We start from the raw sequence: 23,812 nt of genomic DNA on the forward strand, positions 1-23,812 counted from the left end.
GATTTTAGGTCATTTAAGGTTTAAACATTTCACTCGAGAACATTAAAAACTAAGAGGGTTATCTACAACAATAATAAAAAAAAAAAAAACATAAACACCTCCCAAAATAGTAAGAGAGTTTGTTCGACTAAAAATTTTAAGTAATGGTAAGAGAGCTTGAGTAGGTAGAAAGAAGTTAGAGAAAGACGAGAGAAAAAGTAAAATAAGAAAGATTTTTTTTAGGAAAAACAAAAGAATAAGAAAAATATGGTCCGTTTCGATTGAATTAACAACAAAATATTTTTTAATAATACATTTCCTTTTCAATATTTTTTTGGGTATGAGTTTAAAATTTAAACACGTGAGGTTTGGTCAGATGATGTGAATTTGATTTTTAAAGATAAAAAATAGATTATTTTATAAATAAATTTTTAAAAAAGGTATTATTTTAATTTGTCAAACGCTACCATTTTTTTAAAATAGTTTTTTTTGACAAAATTAATCACTTTATAATCTCAACCAAACACATTTTTAAGGACATTCTGTGACTTTTTCTACTCCATTTATCCTAAAACCCAACTTTTTAAAGAGAATCCAAACGATCAATCTAAGACTCTCAACTAGATTACATCTTCAAATGTGCAATTTAAAAAATAAATTATTTTAAAAAACTATAGTTTTTAAAGCAACTAACAACAAATTTTTATTTATGTTTTAAATAATTTTTTAAAGAAAAAAAGTTTAAATAAAAATAAAATTCTTCAAAATCATTTTTTTCTTAACTCAATTGCTCATTCTAAATGGACCTATTTTTAGTAATTCACAGCAACTATATCGTTTAAAAATAATTTTCTTTAAAAAAAGAAAGAAAAGGATAAAGCTACCCCCGTCAATCGCCACCGCCTCACGTCTACCTCTCTCTCACAGCCATCTGCAGAAATCTCCAACGGACAGCCTCTCCGTCGTCGTTGGCCGCCGTTCGACCACTCCCCACCGACGCCCGCGTTGGTCCGATAAGTTGCGCGCCGCCTAACGATCTTGCCATCAGCCCTCTCGGGTCTGCTGTTCGCCGCCGGTCATTGCTACGCCTCTTCTTGGCGTCCAGTGTCTCCACCTTCGTTCTTGTGGTCTTCTCCGGAATTTCGTTTGGGTGAGTTTTTGTGTTAGTTGGAAAGATGTTTTTGACGCATCTAGAATGCCTGTTAACTGATGGTCTCAGTATATTGACACCCTTTGTGTTTCGGTTTTAGATTGAATATCAGAATTGTTGTTAGTTACTGTCCTGCAAGTTCGGGACCGGTTTCGGCAAGAGGTGGATAAGTATTTGTCTTTGAGGTTTGAGGGCCGTTTGGAATGTTAAGGATGCTTTAAATTAATTTTCTAATTCTTGGCGGTGGTCTATGTTCGGGTTGGGTTACTTGATTGAAGTTTCGAAGTGGTTTTGGATCAAACCACGTGTTGGGTAAGTCGTGCAGTATGGAGTTTTTGTTATAAGTTAAATGTATGTTTAGAATGAAGTCTTATACAGTTTGGAATAAGTATGCAAGGTGTTATTCGGATGTTAATAAATCACACTCGTCCATTAATTTTTAGATTTGTGGAAAGATTTGTAGATTGAACCAATGTTGATTTTAATTTGCAGTATAGAAGCTGTTTCTTTTGATTGTAGATTGTCTAAGAAATGGCAATAATGTGAGTATGGAAGTGGGCATCTTCCAGATGGGTGCAGTAATTTTGCACTCCAGATTATTGACAACAGCGAATTATAGCCCTCAAGTATCATGTCTTACCAATATGCCCTGCCTAATCCACTACTGGGGCTATGAGGCTATCTTTAATGGACGCAGTTCAAGCTTTCTCCTGAAATCTGCACCATTTCCTCGAAAAAGGTACAAGTGGAGTTTTTAAACTTGTATCACGCCTTGTTAAGAGGCCTGCGCTATTTTTCTTGCGTATATTTCCATTTTAATTGTTGAATCCTTGGGTAATTAGATAACTGCTTATATTATATTGAGAACTAGAGAGGAATATTAGTTCTTAGAGAGATTGGAAGATCTTGGGTGGAGGTCAGAGCCGTCGCTAGGTTTAAAGCATCTGTGCGGGTGTATCCACTCTTTGTTTGTAATTACCAGCTTGGTTTCATTCTTTTGGATTGGTGTCGGCTCTTCTAATTATTGTTAGAATCAGTGTTTCAAAAGCCCGCTTGGAGGCGCACGCCTAGGCTCAAGGCTCAAGGCTCAAGTTTAGCGCCTTGGATTGAAAAAGCAAGCCTCATGAAATAAGGCATGCCTTAGGTGCACGCCTTTTGTGATGTCCCATGGCTCAAAGCCCTGGCCCTTGGGGCTTTTTCATTATTTCTAATAAAAGTAATAATTAGGGTTTTTTCCTTCTTTATTAACTAAAATGATTAAATTTAGTAAGCCCAAATGCAAAATTTGTTGTGTTTAGTGGGTTTCCGTTTCCTATATGTCCACTTTAACCATGCTTTCTCATGAATGTAGTATGTTTATATATAATGCGCCTCATTGAAGAACTATTGCGTTGAGCCCTAAAAACTATTGCGCTAAGCCCTAAAGAGTATTGCGTTTTCTTGTGGGTTGAGGTTTAAGAAACACTGGTTGGGACTTTGACTCCTTATGTCATGTGAAATTGTTCTTTTGTATCTTCTTGTGCATTCTTTCATTTTTCTCAACAAAAGCTCGGTTTCGTATGAAAGGAAGTTTATATATAAATGCTGTTATGAACCTGTTTGTGATGTTACTTGTTACAGTCTCCAGACGAGTAGACATGTCAATAAATTAGCCTTTGCATTAGATACAGGTGGGGTATCTAGTAGTGGTGGGGGAGACAACATCGACGATGGTGATGAGTCCAATCTGGGTCGTACTCGATTAGGCAGGCTAGTTAGTTCAGGTGCCAGACAGTTGCTGGAAAAACTGAACTCAGCGAGAAAAAACTTTCCTACAAAGATATTTTTGCTTCTTTTGGGTTTCTATACAGCAAATGCACTTGCTACAATTCTTGGACAGACGGGTGATTGGGATGTTTTGGTTGCTGGTGTGGTGGTTGCTGCTATAGAATGGATTGGTATACTCATGTACAGGAAGCCTCCACCTCTATTAACTAGGAGGCTGAAATCATTTATTGTAATGGTTAACTATTGGAAAGCTGGTGTGTGCTTGGGCCTCTTTGTCGATGCGTTCAAATTAGGGAGTTGAAAGATGTTGCTTCCTCAATTGAAAATGAAAAAACATAGGTAATTCTTTTTACCTTAGAGGAAAATCATTTCTGCGCAAGGCAGACATTTTTGTTTCATTTGTGTTTCTTTTGTCACTGTGTAATCTTATAGATATCTTTTGTTCTAGGATGTTACTGTACTATAATCCTTTGCAATTTTCAATCTTTTAAAAAACAATTTTACTAATTAATGCATGGACTGTTTAGAATTTAGAGTGGGAAAACAGAAAATAATTAGACAGGTTATGTGACTGCCAGCTTTTCTATATTTTCATCTTCTCCCAAGTTGATTAGAAGAAGAATCTGTCTCGGTTGTGAAATAAGTTGTCGATATGTGAAAAGAATCCATCACATTCTATTCTGTTTGAGAAATGCTGTTGATTTTTTTTAATTGCAAAAGGCTCCCTAGGAAGGGTGTCAATTACAATTTTTCCCTTAAATTATTACTGGGTTTAAACTAGACTATAGACTTACATTGTTGTAGAAATAAAAAAATTATGAAGGTAAAATAGTAAAAACGGTAGTAAATATAGGTTTCATAACAAGGACAAATAATATATTTACTGTAGCAAATTTTGGTTATTAAAACATATAAGTTAGATTGACACATTCACTATTTAGAAAGTCAATTCAAACGCACTCTTTAACGTTTTTGCATAGTTAAACTAGATTGAGATTTAATTTAACTTAATTTAATATCACTAGATTGAGACTTAATTATTTAATTTAACTTAATTTAACATCACTAGATTGAGACTTAATTTAACTTAATTATTTAATTTAACTTAATTTAACATCACTAGATTGAGACTTAATTTAACATCACTAGATTGAACGTTTTGTTCGCCTAAACCATTCTCTTTTTATTTTGTTCACTTGACCTGGGTTCGTCTAAACTATATTCTCCTTTTATTTTGCTCACTTGACCTGCCTAATCTCTTAGCTCACATAGATTCACACCTAAAATTGAAATAAACAAAACAACATATTGGAAAGATTGTTTTGAGCAATAAACTCAGAAAATAAAAAACTAATCATTTAAAAAATTGTTCGATGGTTCTACCATAAAACCCTATGGTCAAAGATCGCCACTCCGTGTTATCAAAAAAATGAAAACAATGCAGAAAAAGAAGTTCACATAAAAATTTGATATATTCATCAAATCAAATAAAAAGCACCGAAACTATGAAGCTACAAACACATTTTCAGCACGTAAAAAGTTTGTTGAAGGAACCTATTCTCAGCCTCAACGAAACCAAATCCACAAACATGATTGTTTCGCTTTAGTTGGGATAATAATATTTAAGGAACAAATAAAACTGCCTCATCTACTCTGCTGCTGTTTCCGTATAACTTTCATCTATAGATTTGTGAATCCACTTATCAACAACCACCTAGAGATGGACCTTTCTTAAAATCAGGTTGAAAATCTAAAAAAATGGACATCGTTATTGAATGAACACTATCGACACAAATCAAAGCAGTACAAGTTTTGATACAAAACGGCCTCAGGTATGTACATCAAAGAAGCTGGAAGAATTGGGATCTGTTAAAGACCAAAAGCATGATTTCTCACACAATCTTGGCTGCAGTCATGGGGTATGCAAATTTCGTAGATGGTCAACCACATCGCTGGACATGCTGAGACGCTGAATATCGGACCGATGAAGAAGGCTTCCATGAATTTGGGTAGAGTTGTTTGTTTTGGTACCAGTTCCTTCTCTCTTAGGAGAAACACAATGGCGAACACGGATACGATGATTCTTTGACTTACTAGAAAAGGTTCCATACACCTTAACAAGCAAAATAACCTCTTTATCTCTGGTGACTTCACACCATGAGTTTTGTGGTTGACCATCAACAAATCCTTCTGACATGTGGGATTCCTCAAGACGAACTGAGACCTCAACAATTTGGTTAGGTTTGATAATTCCAGTTGCAGGTGAGACCTGATACAGTAGCAAGAAATAACCCAGCTTTTGTTATAGTTGATACCATCATTTTAGAAATAATGACAATGTTCAATTTAGAGAATGCAAAAGTCAGGCAGAACTCATTGTAAGTAGGTTGATGTAAATAAATAAAGTTACCTCAAGCCATCGTGGAAAGCCAAAAGAACCTCTAAGACTATAATGACCTGACGCTTTGCCATTCACTCGAATTGTAGATTGACCTTCACAAACTATTTTAAATATAGCGTCGCTTTTCTCGCATTTATTTGTAATTCGTAGTAGAGATGTATCCTCATGTTGAAGAAGTATGTTGTTCGTACTGACAATAACTTCAGGAATCTTGCACAGCACCTCAAGTATATGCTTAATTTTTTCGTTTGAATGAAGAATTTCTCCAAGCTCTTGTCTTCTTATAGACTCATCAACTCGAGCAATATTGACATCAAATATACAACGAACAGGTTTATGATCGCTATCCACCACATCCATACAAGCCTCATACCTGTACAGGAAGGAAGATCAGAAGGGGAACTGTAAAGTTGACATCAAATCTTTATACACCCACAAATCAAAATTTGTGAAATAAAAAACATAGATAGCGTTTTCAAAATAAAGGGGCATGATGGGAGAAGAACCTGATAATAGACATACTAAATCTTCGTCTCATTTTTTTTAACAAGTTCATAAAATGTACAACCAAGAGAATAATTAGCTACAGCAGTCCATACAAGAAAGCTACAGAGACAAATACCAACGGAAGTAATAAAGTTAGCAGCAGCTACCTTAGTTGCATGTACATTAAAAGAGGACACATGAAAACGACAAGAAAATAATTGTCCCCAGAAAATAATGGCAACAAATAATGGATATTCATCTTTGGGTCTCCAACCCTTTGGAGCCACTTTCGTGTATATTTTTTTTCCTTCTCTAGGTTGATCCTCCTCCCTCCCATTTTCCTTCTTTCTCCTTACAATGGGAGGTTAAGGTTTCCAAGAATGACAAAGGAAGTTTGTAAAACAGGATTTAAATTTACCATCAAATATTAGGGTTTTATACTTTTGTGGGATGGAAGATTTAAACCTTGACCTTATGATCATGAGTTCACGCTTTATGCTAGTTAAGTGATGCCCTTGTTGGCAAACTATCATGTTAAACTATTAGGCCTAATGATGATATAATAATTTAAAATGTATAGACAAAATTATTAAGTGGGATGACCATATTGAAAATCTTCAATTAATCTATTCGACTTTCCCACAGGTCAACCATATAGACATTACACCTCCAACCTGCCAACCAAACCCAAAAAGATGCTGAATTACTCAACAAAAGAGTTTTGAAGTGAATTTTTTTTAACAGGATAATGATATGAGACTAATGCTCAAAGTACATTGGAAACAACAAGCATAAAGCTATGGATCAAGTGCACCTGAGCATCTCAACTAGGTTGCACTCCCTTAGCACCATCATTACCTCCAAAAAGAAACTTACAAACTTCATAATAGAGACTTAAACAATTACAATCTTAGACAATAATATTAAAAAATAACAAATAAGACTATGGAGTGTAGTCAAGGAAGAGAGCAATCTTCCACTGTTGCTGTCAACAATTTAATTCAGGGAGATAAGAGCAATCTAGTTTAAACTAATATCTTACACGAACAATCAGCAAAAGCCCTAGAGGATGACCAAAGGGATGCTCAATCGAGCTGCTTCAAATCTATTAAACCAAGGAGTTTCCTTATCATGGAATTCTCTTTGGTTTCTTTCAAACCACAAATCAGCCAGCACAGCTTTCACCCCATTACTCCACTGGATTTGTTGATTCTTTTTAAGCTTTGGCCCTGCCAAAATCTGAAAAACATTGCTTGCTGCTGTTCTTCCAAAAACCCAGCTGTTGCCAAAAAACTTAAATAATGCAAATCAACAATTTTGAGCATAACTGCACTCAAAGAGGATGTGCTGAATGTCTTCCTCTTCTCCTTTACACAGTGCGTAAATACTTGGAGACAAACAATGGGAAGGACACTTCCTCTGTAAGAACGAGGAGCAATTCAAGTGACTAAAAATTATAATCCATACCAGAATATTAACTCGTCTAGGGCTTTTCGACTTCCATAAAGCCTTTTTTAGTGCCATGTCAAGTGGAGAAGCCAAAGAGAGATGATTTACCAATGATTTGACTGTGAAGGATCCATTTGCTTCAAGGGACCCATGATATAACTGAAATTCAGGAGGGATTTTAAGATAGATTATTGGAAGAAGAATTTCCTTGTGGAAGGTTTGTTCTGACTTTTCCTTTGCACTATACCTGGAGAGTTGTTAATCATTCTTCTTCCAAGTTTTTAGTAGTCAATTCCAACTTGTTAGAGAAGAAGTGTGTACGAGCTCAAGTTCCTACGCTGTATGCGGAAAATTGTCTACACAGCTCTGCAAGGAGAAGTCATAGTCCTTCTAAGGTTTTCAATCAATCAACTTTTTGCATCCTAGGTTCGAAGACTTAGTTTTCTAGAGGCAATGTTTGCAACACTTCTTCCAAGGTTCTCTCTCACCCCTATGATTCCGATGAGGATTCAGTTGTTGGCGAAGAATTTGATCCTAGACCCAATTCCTGAGGAACCCTTTTCATTAGAACATATTGGGGAAGCTTTTGATATAATGTTTCGTGGGGCTAGTGTGTTCAAGATACAAGATTGGGTGCTTCTCCTTTGTCTCCCTCTCAGATACCATCCAAGTTTTCTTCCATTGTAGAAGCTTGTGGTCTTCAATTGTGTACAGTGGGTTGAATTTTCCCTGGGTTTTTCCTAATGCTCCTCTGCACTTTGATTCAATTGTAGTAGTCCCTTGGGTTGAAGCTACACTCTCCAGTATTATCTATTTTAAATATGGTCGAAGGCTGTAGATGCATTTGTTGGGTTCTTCTTATAGTGTCTTATCTTCTTTGTTTGGTTCTTTGTATAATCTTGCAGCCTATCTTTTTGTGTGCTTTTTCTCAAGCTTAATTGGCATTCAAGTTTTTTTTTTTCCAGCATGGGTTCAAGCCTCTTCACATTAAATCTTTTTGTGCCTTTTCTCCTCTTTGTATTCATTGGTAGTTTTGGGTATTTTTTGGTTTTCTAGGAAAAAAAAAAAACTTTGTAAATGCACCAAAATTTGGCATTTTAACACAACCACAAAAATGTTAAGATTTTCATTCATTCCAAATAGAAAGAGCTACACATTCCAAATATTACGAACCAGGGACTTCATTTCAAAAGGATTAGGTTGTTGCTACCCATACCCTTTTCTTCTCAAGATCCCCATATGCACACAAGAATATAGGAGAAAAAGCAAGTAGATGTAGGAAAGGAATCCTCCCTAAACATATAGCCAATTAAATATTTCCGATCATTAGATCTTGACAATCTATAAGTCCTTCAAAAATAACGGAGGGAAAAGGGAAAAGAAAAGAAGGGAAGGGCCGGGGCACCAGCAACCCTTGCCAAGAAAGGTCAACACATGGTATCCAATTTCTAATGGGGGGTGCAGGTGTCAAATTCAATTGCCATATATTGAAAGATAATTAAAATTGAACAACATACTGTGATATAGAAGTGACTACAGGACAGTCCAGGCTGCATCCAGACGCTGAAGATGACCGGCTATCACGATACAGTATCCTGTCACACCAAGCAGGGACACGCTTCTTCTCCCCAGAATCATACCCTGTTAGACAGGCAAAATAAAATTGATATCAAACCATCAGAAAACTCAAGTAACCTACATTGCAGGATAGAAACAAAAAAGCTTCCATGAGCATAATTGTCTTTATTTTTTCTTTCTTTCTTTTTATATGAAGGAATCCACTCTTTTCACCCGAGCCAGGTTTTGATAATAGAACCTGTGGGTCCTCTCATTTTCTATTGCTCGCTAATAAGGCAGTTTCAAGTATGCGTCCAAATAGGAGCACAAGAAAACAAACAGATGCTGCTACTGATACATACTTTTAACTGGCATACCAGCAACTGATACTAAAGCAGCTTTAACCAAACTTTAAACTCAACTCCACTGAACAGCATCGAAAAGATACCTGATAAACCTTGTTGTTGCCTCTCAAATTTATATGTTGGAGGAAATGTAATAACTGCTTCGCGCATTCCTTGGAAAACATTTCCAGATTCCATCTCTGTACGAAGTTGATCCTTTTCTTTGAGCCAATCAAAGCATCTTTGAGAAATAAAATCCCTAGCTTCATCATATGATACCCCATTGAGCCGATAATTAAAATCACCAAGAAAAATGATCAGATCCGACTCAGACAATTCAGGTGTCATTTCGACGGAGGACCCAACAAAAGCCTGGGAAAGAAAACTCCATCATTTGTACGCCAAATAAAAAGAAGGAACAAGAAATTTTCAGTATACGTTAATTACAAATTATAATGACAGTTAGAAGTAATTTGAACGACGGAGTGGACCATGCAACAATTAATTCTACACATACATTTGAACTGCGAACTGTCTGAGCAGTGGGTGAAGAACAAGCTGCACAAAAAAAGAGCAATGGCAAACCAGGCCTTTTGTAAAACATATGAATCAAGAAGTCAACTGCAAGTGTGAATAAGAAGAGCCACTATACCAGCTGTGGTACCAAAAGGATTGGATGGCCGGTGAAATGACATATTCCGATACACGTGATCAAAATCTGCATTGCGACGGTTGACTGCTTCCAAATGTGCAGCAAAATGACAGTTAACAAAGCACAACACTCGGTCGAACACTCTTATCCTTAAACCAACTGCCCCCTGGTCAGACAACCTTTAATCATGTCAAAATTTACAATTATGAGATATTAAAAACCATAAGATGTATGGTAAAAATGAACATTTTATACTTAAGTCAGAATCTCCATGAATGGTCATACATTCAACATAAATCCAAACAGTAATCTATGTCATCCTGCCAAAAACATTCAGCTACTATAGTCTGCAACATAATTCCTGAAAACATCCTTTTTCAACTACCATCCCACAGATCTTGAAAGGGAACAAAGGAGATATGAAAATGATAAAGAGGTTAGCTTATTTTTCACATTTGGAGAAGATAAATTCCCAACTAGCCCATGGAGAATTTATATGGGTTCTAAAATGTGGAACTATTTACACTAGCTCACCAGAGAGGTTTTGATGAAGACAATTTCTCCCTTACAAGTATCAAGACCAAAGGCTTTTGCTAATATCCGAAGGGTTTAAAAATGACATGGAAGAGCACAAACATGACATAGAACACATCATTATACTAAATGAGAGAATTTTATTACTGTTTAAAAGTTGTGAATACGAGAAGACAAGTACTCTATTTATAATTCAAAAGGAAACTAATGAATAAAAAAACTAACCCTAATCCTAATTAATAAAAGAAACTAATCCTAATAGATTAAGGATTTAACCATAATACCCTATTCCTACTACATCATGACACAATCACAACACAACATGGACATGGCGACACCAATTTCTGGAAATGTAAGACACAAATACTTCCGAGATACATAATTTAATATATATTTTTTTTAGATAACATTATGTGGTTCAATTTTTGATTTGGAAGAAACAGAAATTAAAAAAAAAAAAAACAAAAACAGAAAAAGCAAGTAAACTCTCTAACGCACGTTTTTCTTTTTACTTATATATATATATATATCATGCAATCCTGTTCTGTTTGGTTTTGGGCTTAGGGTTTTGGACCCCGAACCAAACCTTATAAACTATAAAAACCAAAATTTCAATTTGGTCGTGCATTCCTACAAAACAGCCAATCTAAAAAAAAAGAAAAAATCATTCAAATATGAAAAGAGGTTAATGCTCAAAATACAAAATGTACAAAAATAATTGTTTAGTTGGTAACAATATTTTTCAAAATACAACATACAGAAAAAAGCGATGCTGGAAGCAGTAGTATTGTTGTGAACAAAGAAACAAGATATACCTTATTACCAATTGCACGTCCAAAGCCACACGGAACTGCTGCAGCATCAACATCCCCCACATAAGCTCTGATGTTACTTCTAACCCTAAAAAATTGAACTCATATCATACACCATCTCCGAGAGACATAAGCAATTACAATGGAAGGTAAAAACTTCCCAATAATAGAACGGAAACATCCCAACCAGAAATAGAAAAAGACAATACACACTCAAAGCTCAACCACAATAAAAATCTCGGACTCCTAATACTTAGACCAAATTTTAACTAAGCTTTAGAGATTTGGGTTTGGATGTAATATGCCTTTGAAATTTTTTCTCTTTTTCATTAAATCAACTAAAGGTTAGGTTTCCTTTTTTTTTATAAAAAAAGTCCCAATTTGAAGTCAGCTAGACATTCAACTTTTAACCAAGCTTTGGAAATACTAATCCACAGACTTCTAAGACTTAAACAAAAATTTCTGAACGTGTGCCAACAATGAGTGTTGGTGTTGGTGCCATGGATACTTTTGATTACTTTACACCAAAAAGTTGCAGCTTCATACATGAATCTTCAACCCCATTTAGCTAATAGACCAGGTCTTTGTTTTTCAAATTCGCAATCTGAGACCTTCATCCATCAAGGAATTAGAGACCAAACTCCAAAAGGTTAGGTGACTTAATTTCCTTGATGGATGCACCTGCTGATTTAATTTCCTCTATCCATGAATGCACCTGTTGGTCCGTAGTTACTTTCATTTTGTATCCTTTGTACATTGAAAATTAGTCTCATTTCATTATCTTAAGGAAGAGGTTTGTCTTTTGTTCAAAAAAGTAAAACAAGAAGTGAGGCCACATCCCCTACTTCCTATTGGAAAGAGAACGACCACGAGCTCCCAGACCAAACAAGGAAATCAACAATAATGTAATTTTAGGGAGGACAAATGAAACAGTCTTGAAAATAAAGCATAAAGAGATCTCTTCCCCACCCAATGATCTTCCTATAAGTGTCCCTCCCCTCTACCACCACACACTGGAATGAGTCCTCTGTAAGTGTTAGTAGTAAGATGTGGAAATTTTGGCTGCAAACTTGCCCTGAGAACAGGAAGACATTTGTTTTGGAAAAGAGGTTGCAGATGTCTTTTAAACTCCATCCCTCAAAAAGTCAGCTCAGCTGCATTCATGTCAATTTTCCTTGATTACGTCTCATCTAATTCCTTCCAAGTTTTCCTCCATGATTGAAGCTTGATAGGGCCATTCATCACAATTCAATATAATTTGTAGTTGATGGAAATTCTGAATTTCATCTATTGCTCCAGGTGATATAAAGTACCTGTTTCTGTCTCTTCTTGTGGCTGGAGTTTACCCCATGTCCCAGATTTTGAATTGCCAGAAAGAAACAAATATGAAGAGGCGCCAAAATTATGAATGATATTGTCATATTAATGGTAAGGCAGTTCAAAAGTTTGTTGCAAGTATTTCTTTGTTGGACAATGGTTGCTATAAATTTGGCATTGGATGTAGTAATTCAGTAATCAATAGGAATCACATTCTCTCTCATGAATTTTTATTTTGAAATCAACAACTTTCATTGAGAAAAAAATGAAAAAATACAAGGGCATATAAAAGGAAAACCAATGAATAAAATGGTTAGATAGGTGACAACCCTATTTGGTTGGAAAGAAACCAACAAATAAAAATGTTAGATTGGTGAGAAAAATGGGATATTATAAAAAATCGTGCTGTTTATGATTGGGATTCTTTATCAAGCCGAAGTTTATATTCCTCGTAGTGTAATGAAATCTAGCAGGAGAGCTATCTGTAACGATTTGGTAATTTATCTATGTACTATTCCCTGTTGCTACTGTGAGAAGAGTCTTCATGCTTCCTCTGGGAGTTTTGATTTTTCTCTAATTGTTTATCTATCATAAATGTAAACTACTGTTTTCTATTTTAAAAAATACCAAATAAGATTGTCAGGGAGGGAAAGACCTAAGTAGCACTCCAACAAGATCAAAAGACAAAAAAACAAAAACAACTAAAATTGTAACAAGTAGAAAAGAAAATAGACACAGATGTTATTAAATAAGTTCAAGCTTGATCAACTACAAACCATATTGCTATTAGCAAGCCTGCCAACTGCCTAGAACCAACACGCTGAAAAGTTGATCCTTCACCCAGCGTTTTCCCTATCATATCCAACCACCATTGGCCTAGTGAACTACCCTCGAGTCCTACCTGCGTTCAAAAGAAACATAAAATAAGTTTAGGGAGGAAAGAAATGCAGCTAGATGCGATGAATTTTTTTTTTTTTTGATCAAATTGAAACGATGAGATATCTTCAACATTTCAATTTGAACAGAAATGATATAGTGGCCATATTCTACTCATTGGTCTCTTATATACTGCATTTTCCCTTCTTTATTAAAAAGGAAACAAAGATGAAAAGAGGCTAATGTCAAAGATACAATTACCCTTAAGAGGGGAAAAGACAATTTTTTTTTTTAAAAAAAGACAAGTCATACTAAAGATAATGAAAAGAGACTAATCTCAAAAGACATAATTACCCTTAAGAGGGAAGAACGACAAAATAAAGCAAAAACAACAAATCATACTATTCTTTTTTTGGAAATTTCACCTTCTACAGCGACTTGAAGACTAAATATCAAAAGGAAAAATAATCCACACGAAAAGTCATCGGAGAGGTTAGGCACCAATAATGAAAATCCCTACTCCTAAAAGAAAATTGAAACTACCCCAACAAAGAGAGGAGAACAATGATGATGGAAATCTTCATTCTTCCAGACGGTTTTCATTTCATCAATGAAAACTTCTGTTTCTTTCAAAAAAAAAAAAAACTTCAAATTAGTCAGGTTTAGTTTAATCTTTTTATTCTTGTCAGGTTCAGTTTGTTTCTATATTTGTTCGAAGGTCTTTACTTTGTTTTGTCTTTATTGTGATGTATTTTGAGGACTAGTCTCTTTTTGTTTATTTAATGAAAAGTCACATATTGTTTTTGAAAAAACATTAAGGTTAAGATAAAGATAGATGAAGAGGTGTTTGAGGTAGGTAAAGAGGATTTAAAAGTTATCAGATTTCCTGCCGTCTCTACCATGCATGAAACATTTAATGATGATAGTTCAGGAGGTGAACAAGGATTGAATACTGAGTTGCATTTTGATTCAAATTCTCTTGGTCTCAAGGTGGTAAGTAAGGATTGAAGACCTAGTTTGTTTCCAATTCCTATGATATGAATGAGTTCCCAAAAAGTCTAGTTTTCCTTTGAATGTTTAACCGTGGGTCTTTACGTCTTAGAAATCAACTCTTTTGGAGTATGTGGTAAGTAGAAACTCAAGAAACTTTGAAGACAGTTCCAAGGATTGAGATTTAATAAGGGGGCAAAATAAAATTTTCGAGCTTCTATACTGATGTGCTCTTTCTTTTCTAGCTCGTGCATCCTTTTAAAAGAAAATACGACAGTGGGATAAAACATTAAAATATACGTTTTGGTTGTAATTATGTTTTTATTAGTACTAGCGGCACCAGCCGTTCATAGGCTCCCTGTGGTGGAGTGTTCAGTTTCTCTTTTTGACTTATCAGTAAAAAAGTTTGTTTCTTCTCAAATAGAAATAACAAAACATGCAGATAACTTTCTTTAGACTCATCAGTTATTGGAAAGTTAAAATATAATGAGAAAAAAGATTTGTACGTTCTATAATGAAGGAACTCACAGTTTCTTTAGCTGCTGACATTGCTAGAAAACCAGCTCCCATTTCAACTTCCTGCAGCCCAACCACTACAATGCCTACATCTGAGACAACAGAACCCAGCCAGGAGATGAGAGAGTCAGGAGATGCTTTTTCCTGTCCAACATTCCATGTTCCAGTGAATATTTTTAAATTTTCCATTCTTGTATACATGAATTCCTTTGCGGCCAACTCTGAGCGTAGTATGCTGTCAAGAGGTCCTGGAGAAGTAACGTTCCATCCACGGATACCACCATGATTTGCCAGGGTAAATATGTAACCAGATCCAGCACACATTTCAATCACAGGGCAGCTATGAGCCACCCAACCACCAAGAAGTCTACCTTTGAGGTCCAATACCTGCACAGTACCACTGGCATATCCCACCCATACTCGTGATCCAAAAGTACAAAGGCATTGAACAGCATGAGAATGATGATGGAAATCCTGCAGACGGTTTCCGTGTTTATCCCACTGCACAAGTAAACCACTTGTACATCCAGTCCAGATCATTCCATCTATTGTTATCACTAATGCTTCAGTTCTCCGATTATCATCTCCAAAGGCCCCCTTCACAGCAGCTCGCCGAACAGCATCAGCCGCTCCCATTATAGCATTACGTGAACGCTGAAAGAAACCAAAGGCACTCTGTGTCTTTTCTTTCTTTGAGAAAGAAACAGGCTCCAATGTAAAATCTTGGACAGATGTCATATCTATTCGGTTCTCCAGCTGACCATCAGTATTGAACACTTTCAATAGCTCCCTTGTGCGAGCATCCCTTGAAAAGTGGAAACAATATATAACTAAAATCACTGTATTTTAGAAGATAATGACATTTCAAACCACTACCTAGCTACTTGGAAGCAAATTACAAACAGCACTGAGATAAAATAGGGTATTGTAAAAGGTCATTACCCAAAGACATGAAGGGACTTGCACATTAGGATGTGCTCTGAATGCATGTAACCCAAAAAAGTTTGTACTACATTAATGAATGATTGGAAGACACTTCTTTTGTAGCATTCGGGACAGAGTTTCCCTCTACCTCACCCCTAGGTTTTTCTTTTGTACCTTACCTCTAGAATATATTTCTCCTGATTTCATATCAACAAATTTAAAAACTACTATGTAATGTAAACTCGTTCTTGCAATTTGCATATATCCAAAGGATTCAAGTCTATAAGTTCCTAATCAATACACCATCAAAACTTTAAACAACAAGATTCATGCACAATAGAAAATGTAATTAACATCCCATAAGGTCAATATAAGATCTCTCCTAATCAATGCACCAATTGCAACTACAAAGAAAGTAAGCCATCAGATGTAAGAAACCCATAAGAACATACCAGAGTGCGAAAGAGAGGTCACTACCACTCCATACTTTGGCAGTAGAATCGTCAGATAGCAAGTACTTAACATCCCAAGTAAATGTGTTACTGAAGCTTACACTGACTTGAGTCCTAAGGTCAACATAGGATCTCTCCATCAACAAAGAAGCCATGTGATTTTCTCCCTCCGTCATAGAGAGAGCCCTCTCTATAGCCTCCCATGACCACACCTTCAAAGCCCCTCCCTCTGAACCTGACCAAAGATCTCCTAAAAGAGAGAAAGACAAGGAAAAAAAAAATCAGAACAGTCAACAAGAAAGAAGCAAACTCCATATTGCTTTGACAATCACATGAGACCATGTATATACCATAAGATGTCATTACAAGTGAAAAAACAGGACCGCGATGAGCCTGCCATGATAGAGCTTCCGTGAAATGATCATTTGAATTCAAACTTGGAATATCCATTCTCCAGCTTCTAATGCGACCATCCTTGTGGCCACTCCAAACTAACCGATTGCCCTCATCAGCAACCAAACAAAGAGTAGGCGACGTCCGAACTGACTCACGAAATGGCGCCGTCTCTTCATCACCCCCTCTCACAACCATATCTTCTGCCGCTGCATACAAATCCTCGAAATTCCAAAAGCGGACACCATATTCACTACCAGCCCACAATTGGGACTCGCTGCCAGCAACAGTCCTAAAAAAGCAACCGATCTGCGTCTCTCTCAAAGGATGCGGCCTCACTTCAAGGCTAGGCGGTCGATGAGGATGAACAGCAGCTCGCACTGGAAGCCTAAAAATCCCAGTTCCTCCACCCCGCCCAATGAATTCAGGAAGAGAAGAACTACTCCCATCATAATCCGAATCCTGAATATCGCCATCACGATTACTATACGAAACAGATTGAGATGAAAGCTTACGGTCCAGAAATTGCAGCATATAATCAAGCCGTTTGGTAGTGGACTCAACAGAATTGGAAGAAACACCATTGTTTTCATTATCGGACGAAGATGAACTGGAGTCGAAGAATTGGGGAGAGTAAGTACGGGTCGTATCCTCCTGATTCAAGTAATTAAATCCATGATTGAGGTGATTAAGGTTCTGGGTATATGAATTAGTGAAGGAAGATGAAGAATCATCACCGTCGCCGTCGCGAAGGTCGATAAGGGGTGGCGGTTCCATGGTGAACCGGTGAGAAAATTGAAACTAAAACACAAAAGAAAGAGACCCAAATGGATAAAAGAGGAAATCTAAGCACAAAAGAAGGGAAACAGCAAAATTTGGAAGATGAAAAGAGAGAAAAAGAGAGTGGACCCGTTTTGAGGATGCATTGGTTAGAGAGAAGCAAAAACAAAAGCTCGTTGGAGATTGACTTTTGACTTCCATGGCGGAGTAAAATTGGGGTAACTGTTACATTCTCGATTTGACTTCAAATACTAAAATTTTTATTTATTTATTTTCACTTCGATTGGAAAAAGCTTTTTGGTTTCTGTGGTGATGTTCCTCATAGTCAGTGCCAATGAAGAAGAAACCAAAAGGAAAAGCATTTCTTCAGGTGGTTCTTTTTAGAGTCCCTTTCATGGTGTACAAATTCTTTTTTCATGAAACTTCTCAATTTCTCTCTCCATGTTCGCTTCAGATTTGTAAAAGGTTTGAGTAATGTATGAATAAACCTCGGACGTTCATGTGCATTTCTAGAACTTGCAATCACATCTCGGTTTAAAGAAATTGGATGATACAATGAGCGAGTTGGAGTTCATACTACAAATGTTAAACTAATTCAGCTATGTAAGATTGAGTTGTTTGGATTGATCCGAAAAGTATGTTTTTTCAAAAATTTATTTTTATTTCAATCAAAAAGATTTAAAATATTTCTAAAGCTATTTCGAGTCAAATATTTAAATTATTTTTTAAAAAATTATACTATTTTAAACCACATGTTTAGAATAATAAAATTTCTTGACATTTATGGATAGGATGAAATATATGGTTATAAGAAGAATATATAAAAAGCAAAACCTTCCTTTTCAAAGGGACTGTTTTAAATTGTTTCTTTAATTAATTGATTCTTGCTAAAAGGTGTATTGTTAATGATTGAACTTTATACATGAATAATGCTCACTCATTGTAAGTAAGTAGTGTCAAGATAATGTTGAGGAATGATGTAGGTTAAGTTAGGCTGATTTTAAAAAGGAAAATTTACATATGTAAAAAGTACATTAACCTAGTCTAATCTTTTTTTTTTCTTCTATTACATCCTTTTAGATTTTGGCACCATCATAAATATATAATTAGTTATGGCTTGTTTTCGGATAAAATTTTGATTAGTTTAGAGTAATTTACTTTTCCTTCTTCCTTATGTAAGGGAGGCCGAGACCCAAACGAAAAATGGAGAGTTTATTAAAAGTTCGCACTCAATTCCTTTTCTAAGCTGACATCTAGAAAAAGCTAGCAACAATATTCAAACTTGAGACCTTGGTCGCTTAAAGTGTTGGAAGTTCCTAAGCCTCAATAAAAAAAATGAAGAAATAGCTGACTCAATCATAAAGTGAGATAGATATATTAATAATTTTGTTACTTTCAAACTATCGTAGCCCAAATGGACAGTAGTTCGAAGAGAGGTGTGCCAACGACAAGCAGAAACAAGGTTATTAGATCCTTAAGAAAGCCCAGCAAGAACCACATGTGTAAGTTTTATTGCATGTGACTCATCCATGATAGCTTATTCGAATTTGTGTGAACTAGCAGACTGTCATTCAGTGGAGATGCTCCCTCCAACATGAGCAAATTAACCTTTTCAAAGCTAATTAGGAATGAATGGCACAAGACCCGTTCAATCTAGCTATAAATTTAATTATATATTTATATATATTATAATGTTTAACAATTAGTAGGTTATACTTAGCTTATTCATATTTGTTATATAAAAGATAATATTTTTTTGATAAAAGTTGCATAAGTTGAGTAGTTTTCAAATCATAATGTTTCCTACGAACAAAATCCTCTTCATTATTCTTTACTTAATGCCAACAAGGAAAAACAAAAAGAAAAAGCATTTTCAAGTGTGATTTTTTAAAGTCTCTTTCCTAATATATATATTTCTTTCTCAAGAAGCAATAAAATCGTTAATATAATTTTTAGTATATCTCTCACAAATTAATATTATTTTATGACACGTCAACATAAACCTATTTCTTTTTTCTTCCCCATAAAAATATTGACATGCTCTATCTAATATGGATTTTTCTAAATATAGAAAAAATACATATATATATATATATATATATATATATATATATATATATATATATATATATCAATTTCTAACCTAAAACAAACTCGATGGAGAGATTGTTTGGACTAACTCAAATAAGATCTTCAACCCAATTCTCAAAATTTAAGTTAGGTTGAGTTGGATATTTGTTTTTATTTTAAGTATATTATTTATTAACTTAAAATGCTTAAATTTGTCTATACCACGTTTAACTCTAAAATTTCTAAAATTTCATAAAACTCAAATGTTAAATATCAAAATTCAACACATATATTACAAACTTTAAAGAAAAACATTGTAATAATATGTATGAAGTTATCCCATATATAGATTGTAATATATATTTTAATAATATTAGAAATTTGGAATGAATTGGATCAACCCAAATTAAAAATTATATAACATTCCAATCAAATTCGATCCAAAAAAACATTAAAAAAATTCAACCTACCTCAATTTATTAAAATAAGAACTAATCCAATCCAACTCTTACAATTTGGATTGAACAGTTTTCAGTTAGATTATTTTGCACTAATATTTAACATTTCATTGTATTAATTTATTTTAAAAATTTAATGATATATAATACATTTTAATATTTGTAAAAGGATAAATTCGGAGCATTATTTGTGCGGGAAAATAAATTATAATTTAGGCGCCACTTTAAGAAAAAAAAACCCTCTCAAAGTGCAAACCTACAAATGAATTAAACTTTGTTTGATTAATTTCATAAATGCAAACCTCAATCTCAATCTCAATCTCCATCTCCATCTCCCTCTCTCTCACCACCACCTTCGCCGCCGTATCCGATTAAAAGAGGTAATCTTCCGTAATCATAATTATATCATTAATAATGTTAGACGTACGTATTTAAATAATAATAATTAAGGTGAATTATGTACATAAACTAACCATTTATCTATTATTTTATTGAATGATCTATATAATCAACGTTAAATATTCCATGTATTAAATGGATAGAATCTATTCCTAGATTGATTAGGATTTAATGGAAACTAGTATATAAAGAAACTTAGGCTTTAGTCCTCAATATACTAAAATAGTAAATACTTAGTCTTTTCCTATCCGATTGAGCTGAGACACAATAGTCATTTTATAGTTGAGAAATTCTGAGCGAGACACAGTAGCCATTTTACTCGAAGATGGAATCAGGTATGTAATTTATTTTTGATAATTTGACATAATTGATATTGGATTAATTTATTACTGAATGTAAATATTTATAAATATGATTACAACAAATATAATTGAAATAACTAACAATTCAATGGAGAAGAAAAAGAATGTCATCGGATTCAACTAAAACCACGTTAGATTTCGTGGAGTTCTATTTGCTTTCAAAGAAAAAAAATTCTATTCAACTAAATAAATTTTCTATTGCATTATATCTTTTCCTAAATTTGTAATTAAATAACCGAAAGATATTTTCTTTGCCTGTTGTTGTGTAGCAACGAATTCTTCATGTGGTTATTTACCATTGCCATTGAATCATTACGTTGGCCTAAAATTTAGGCCTACTGATCAGCAACTTCTTCATTATCTTCATTGTAAGATTTATGGTCAGCCTTATTTTCAAGGAGCTGTTTTCGACTTTGATCTTTATGGTGGAGTCGAGCCATGGGAAATTTGGCAAAGTTTTGGAGGAATTGATGGCGAAGATCTTTACTTCTTCACTAAGCTCAAGAGGTCGACAACCAACTGTGGAAATTTGTCTACGCACGTTAACCGCAAGATTGGGCTCGTCAATGGTACTTGGAGTGGCGAGAATTCAGCTAGTCCAATTTATGTTAATGAAAACTGTGAAGAAATAATTGGTTATCGCAAGCGCTTTAGGTATGTGTTTGGTTTTTGTTAAACTATTCTCGATATATGTGTCATTGTTGAGTTTGTTTTAAGTTAATAGGAAATTGTCAAGGTATTTGTCTATTTGGTATTTTGTGATAAATGATATAACTTTTGTAAATTATAGGTATGAGAACGAGTCCTTGGAAGAACACCATGGTGAATGGATAATGCATGAATATAGCATGCATCAACGTTATTTGAGGTGTGAAGGGGTCGACTCCAATTATGTTTTATGTAGGATGAGGAAGAATGAAAGAGTTAAAAGAAAATTATTAGAAATTCAAGGTGAGGCGAAACAACCCAACAAGAAAAGAATAAAGGCACCTCATATTTCTGATAATGAAAGATGTGACGAGTTACAACCGATAGATCAAAGAGCAACAACATGTGAGACGATCTACAACTTGGATATCAGGCCTGATATGAATACTCATCAAGATATTAGTGTTGTGGACCGCGTGCCCAATATGACCACTAATCAAGATAACAGAAATGAAAACACTAGTTTGGGTATTGAAGATTATGTACCTTGCATGCCCGCTGACGACGAATTCAAAGATATTCGAACTTTAGATGAGTTTTGTACTTATATTCAAAACAACTTCGATGAGACATTATCTACTTTCAAAGTTTGATTGGAAATGTATTATTATTAATGAATTATCAATGCAAATAACACCTTTGTATCTAATAATTTGAATTCTATATATATATATAAAAGATTATATTGAAGTATTGAGGGAAGTTAACGGTGAATCCAACCAAAGTTCCAAAAAAAAAAAAATCAATCAAAATTAATGAAATTTAAATTATAGAGAGTAGCTCAATTCAAACATCTTCCATAAACATATTATAAAATTTAAATTTAGATTTAATTTATAAGTATTTCTAGTTTATTGATTTTCTTTTTTTTTATTGTAATTCAGTTTCGAATAGGTATTTGTTACCGCATTTTTAATTTAACTTTCAATATGTAGTTTTGGTTAAATAATTTCTAAAATTTTGAAACTTATATATCTATTTGATCTCTAAATTTTTAAAAGTGTCTAATAAATTTTAAATTTTTGATCACTCTATTAAAATTATGTCTATAAATTTATCTTTGTTCCGTCTAACCATCACGTTAAAATGTTAAAGGATGCAACAAGGTTTGACCATTTACAAGATACATATTCTAAAAAGCAAAGGAGAATTTTTTCTTTTATGGATCCTTTTGACAATATAATACCTAAGAAATTCAATAGGAAAAAGCAAGCTAAGCCTAAAGAGTTCAAATTTAAAGCACCTTAGTTACATTTTTTTTTTTTTTTTGTTGATCTAACCATATATTAAAATTTTCATACCTTATGAGGAGAAGTAATAATACGAAGAAGATGAGCAAACATTCGACACGAAATTCAAAACCAACAAAGATAATATAAAATTTATGAAACCAACTTTTATTTTTCGTTACACAAACCGCAAATATTTTTGGATTTTATTCTATATATGTAAATTAACCTATTTAGTATCAGTAGAGATTTATTATCCAAGGATGAAAGTTATCAAAATTCTCATTAGACAACAATGTTAACATAATTAATTAAAGATCTATTAATCTTTTTTCTAGTTTATTACTAACAATACTAATTACATCTACTCAGTTCTTTGCATTTTAGAAAACTCAAAAGTCATGTGGTATAAGCTTTGGGGTAAAGGCATTTTTAAAGTTAAAAAAATTAGTCACAGATCATGTTTAAAATTTTTCATTATTGAATTACCATATATCTATATGTTGTATAGTGATTTGTGAAAATTCTCTAACCAATCAAGATTACATTATTTAATTTACAAGATAAGTTATTTTAAAAAAATTAAAATATTTGAAAAGTCAAAAAATATTTTTAAGTGTATTTTAAAAAAAATGTAAAAGTTTAATATCAAAAACAAAATTGTAACGGTAAAATACAAGGCCTTATGCTTTATATTGCGACAAAATAAAACCTAGACATCTTATTACGTAAGAGTTGTAACCTTCAAACTTTAAGATGACAATCAATCATTAAGAAAACCGTGTAACATAGGAAGTCTTATAACTAAAATAAACATTAAAAACACACCATAAACTTAAAATTATGAGTTTTCAATCAACCACTTAATAATTTGTAACCATTTAAGAATAATGACTACCTTGAACTAGTTGAAGCCTTTGTTCCATAAGTGAAGTTTGGGTACGTTTTTATTCTTTCCCTGAATAAAGCATGTGACATAACACTTGGGTTATGCAACTTGATTTCTTTTCATATAATAGGAGTTTTAACATTGATTTGAGATTGGTTACATTTATTTTTCTATTAAAAGGTAATGAATTGTAGTAAGAGAATTGGACTTCACAATACACAAACAAGCCATAACCTAAAGAACTAACCATCAAGAACAACAAAAACTAAACCTACAACACAACCTAAATAAAAGAGTCCTTAAAAAAGAAAGCAACCA

At 34.0% G+C, this 23,812-nt stretch overlaps 3 protein-coding genes across 4 annotated transcripts; 2 read left to right on the forward strand and 1 right to left on the reverse strand.

Annotated features, from left to right (window-relative positions):
* Nucleotides 1-833: 833 nt before the first annotated feature.
* Nucleotides 834-3,429, forward strand: LOC101208457 (ycf20-like protein). Of its 2 annotated transcripts, XM_011661904.2 has the most exons (4): nucleotides 834-1,129; nucleotides 1,230-1,441; nucleotides 1,622-1,868; nucleotides 2,750-3,429. In XM_011661904.2, exons 3-4 carry the CDS (start codon nucleotides 1,678-1,680, stop codon nucleotides 3,195-3,197), a joined length of 639 nt encoding a protein of 212 aa, XP_011660206.1. In that variant the 5' UTR covers nucleotides 834-1,129; nucleotides 1,230-1,441; nucleotides 1,622-1,677; the 3' UTR covers nucleotides 3,198-3,429. The 2 variants fall into 2 exon arrangements, with proteins under 2 accessions (XP_011660206.1, XP_011660207.1); XM_011661905.2 differs by lacking the exon at nucleotides 1,230-1,441.
* A 920-nt stretch (nucleotides 3,430-4,349) lies between these two features.
* On the reverse strand, nucleotides 4,350-17,699 carry LOC101204448 (type II inositol polyphosphate 5-phosphatase 15). The gene is made up of 11 exons (XM_004139111.3): nucleotides 16,557-17,699; nucleotides 16,207-16,456; nucleotides 14,843-15,635; nucleotides 13,225-13,349; nucleotides 11,135-11,219; nucleotides 9,786-9,951; nucleotides 9,651-9,691; nucleotides 9,238-9,505; nucleotides 8,750-8,873; nucleotides 5,307-5,670; nucleotides 4,350-5,165 (listed from the first exon to the last, which is right to left on the reverse strand). Exons 1-11 carry the CDS (start codon nucleotides 17,374-17,376, stop codon nucleotides 4,809-4,811), a joined length of 3,393 nt encoding a protein of 1,130 aa, XP_004139159.1. The 5' UTR covers nucleotides 17,377-17,699; the 3' UTR covers nucleotides 4,350-4,808.
* A 2,932-nt stretch (nucleotides 17,700-20,631) lies between these two features.
* Nucleotides 20,632-21,969, forward strand: LOC101204695 (NAC domain-containing protein 105). The gene is made up of 3 exons (XM_004139112.3): nucleotides 20,632-20,641; nucleotides 20,938-21,322; nucleotides 21,459-21,969. The coding sequence occupies exons 1-3, from the start codon at nucleotides 20,632-20,634 to the stop codon at nucleotides 21,967-21,969; spliced, it is 906 nt and encodes a 301-aa protein (XP_004139160.1).
* Nucleotides 21,970-23,812: the final 1,843 nt, after the last annotated feature.

The sequence above is a fragment of the Cucumis sativus genome, chromosome 1, assembly GCF_000004075.3.
Source record: "Cucumis sativus cultivar 9930 chromosome 1, Cucumber_9930_V3, whole genome shotgun sequence".
In the NCBI taxonomy this organism is placed as follows: Eukaryota; Viridiplantae; Streptophyta; class Magnoliopsida; order Cucurbitales; family Cucurbitaceae; genus Cucumis; species Cucumis sativus.

Excerpts from the sequence above, each read along its gene's own strand:
- LOC101208457 (XM_011661904.2), top strand. The coding sequence starts at position 1,678 with ATGGAAGTGGGCATCTTCCAGATGGGTGCAGTAATTTTGCACTCCAGA. Across the intron at positions 1,869-2,749 it reads GCACCATTTCCTCGAAAAAG|TCTCCAGACGAGTAGACATG; the intron begins GTACAAGTGGAG and ends TACTTGTTACAG.
- LOC101204695 (XM_004139112.3), top strand. Across the intron at positions 21,323-21,458 it reads GGTTATCGCAAGCGCTTTAG|GTATGAGAACGAGTCCTTGG; the intron begins GTATGTGTTTGG and ends TGTAAATTATAG.
- LOC101204448 (XM_004139111.3), bottom strand. The coding sequence starts at position 17,376 with ATGGAACCGCCACCCCTTATCGACCTTCGCGACGGCGACGGTGATGAT. Across the intron at positions 15,636-16,206 it reads GACCTCTCTTTCGCACTCTG|GGATGCTCGCACAAGGGAGC; the intron begins GTATGTTCTTAT and ends CCACTTTTCAAG. Across the intron at positions 5,671-8,749 it reads GTAGTCACTTCTATATCACA|GTATGAGGCTTGTATGGATG; the intron begins GTATGTTGTTCA and ends CTTCCTGTACAG.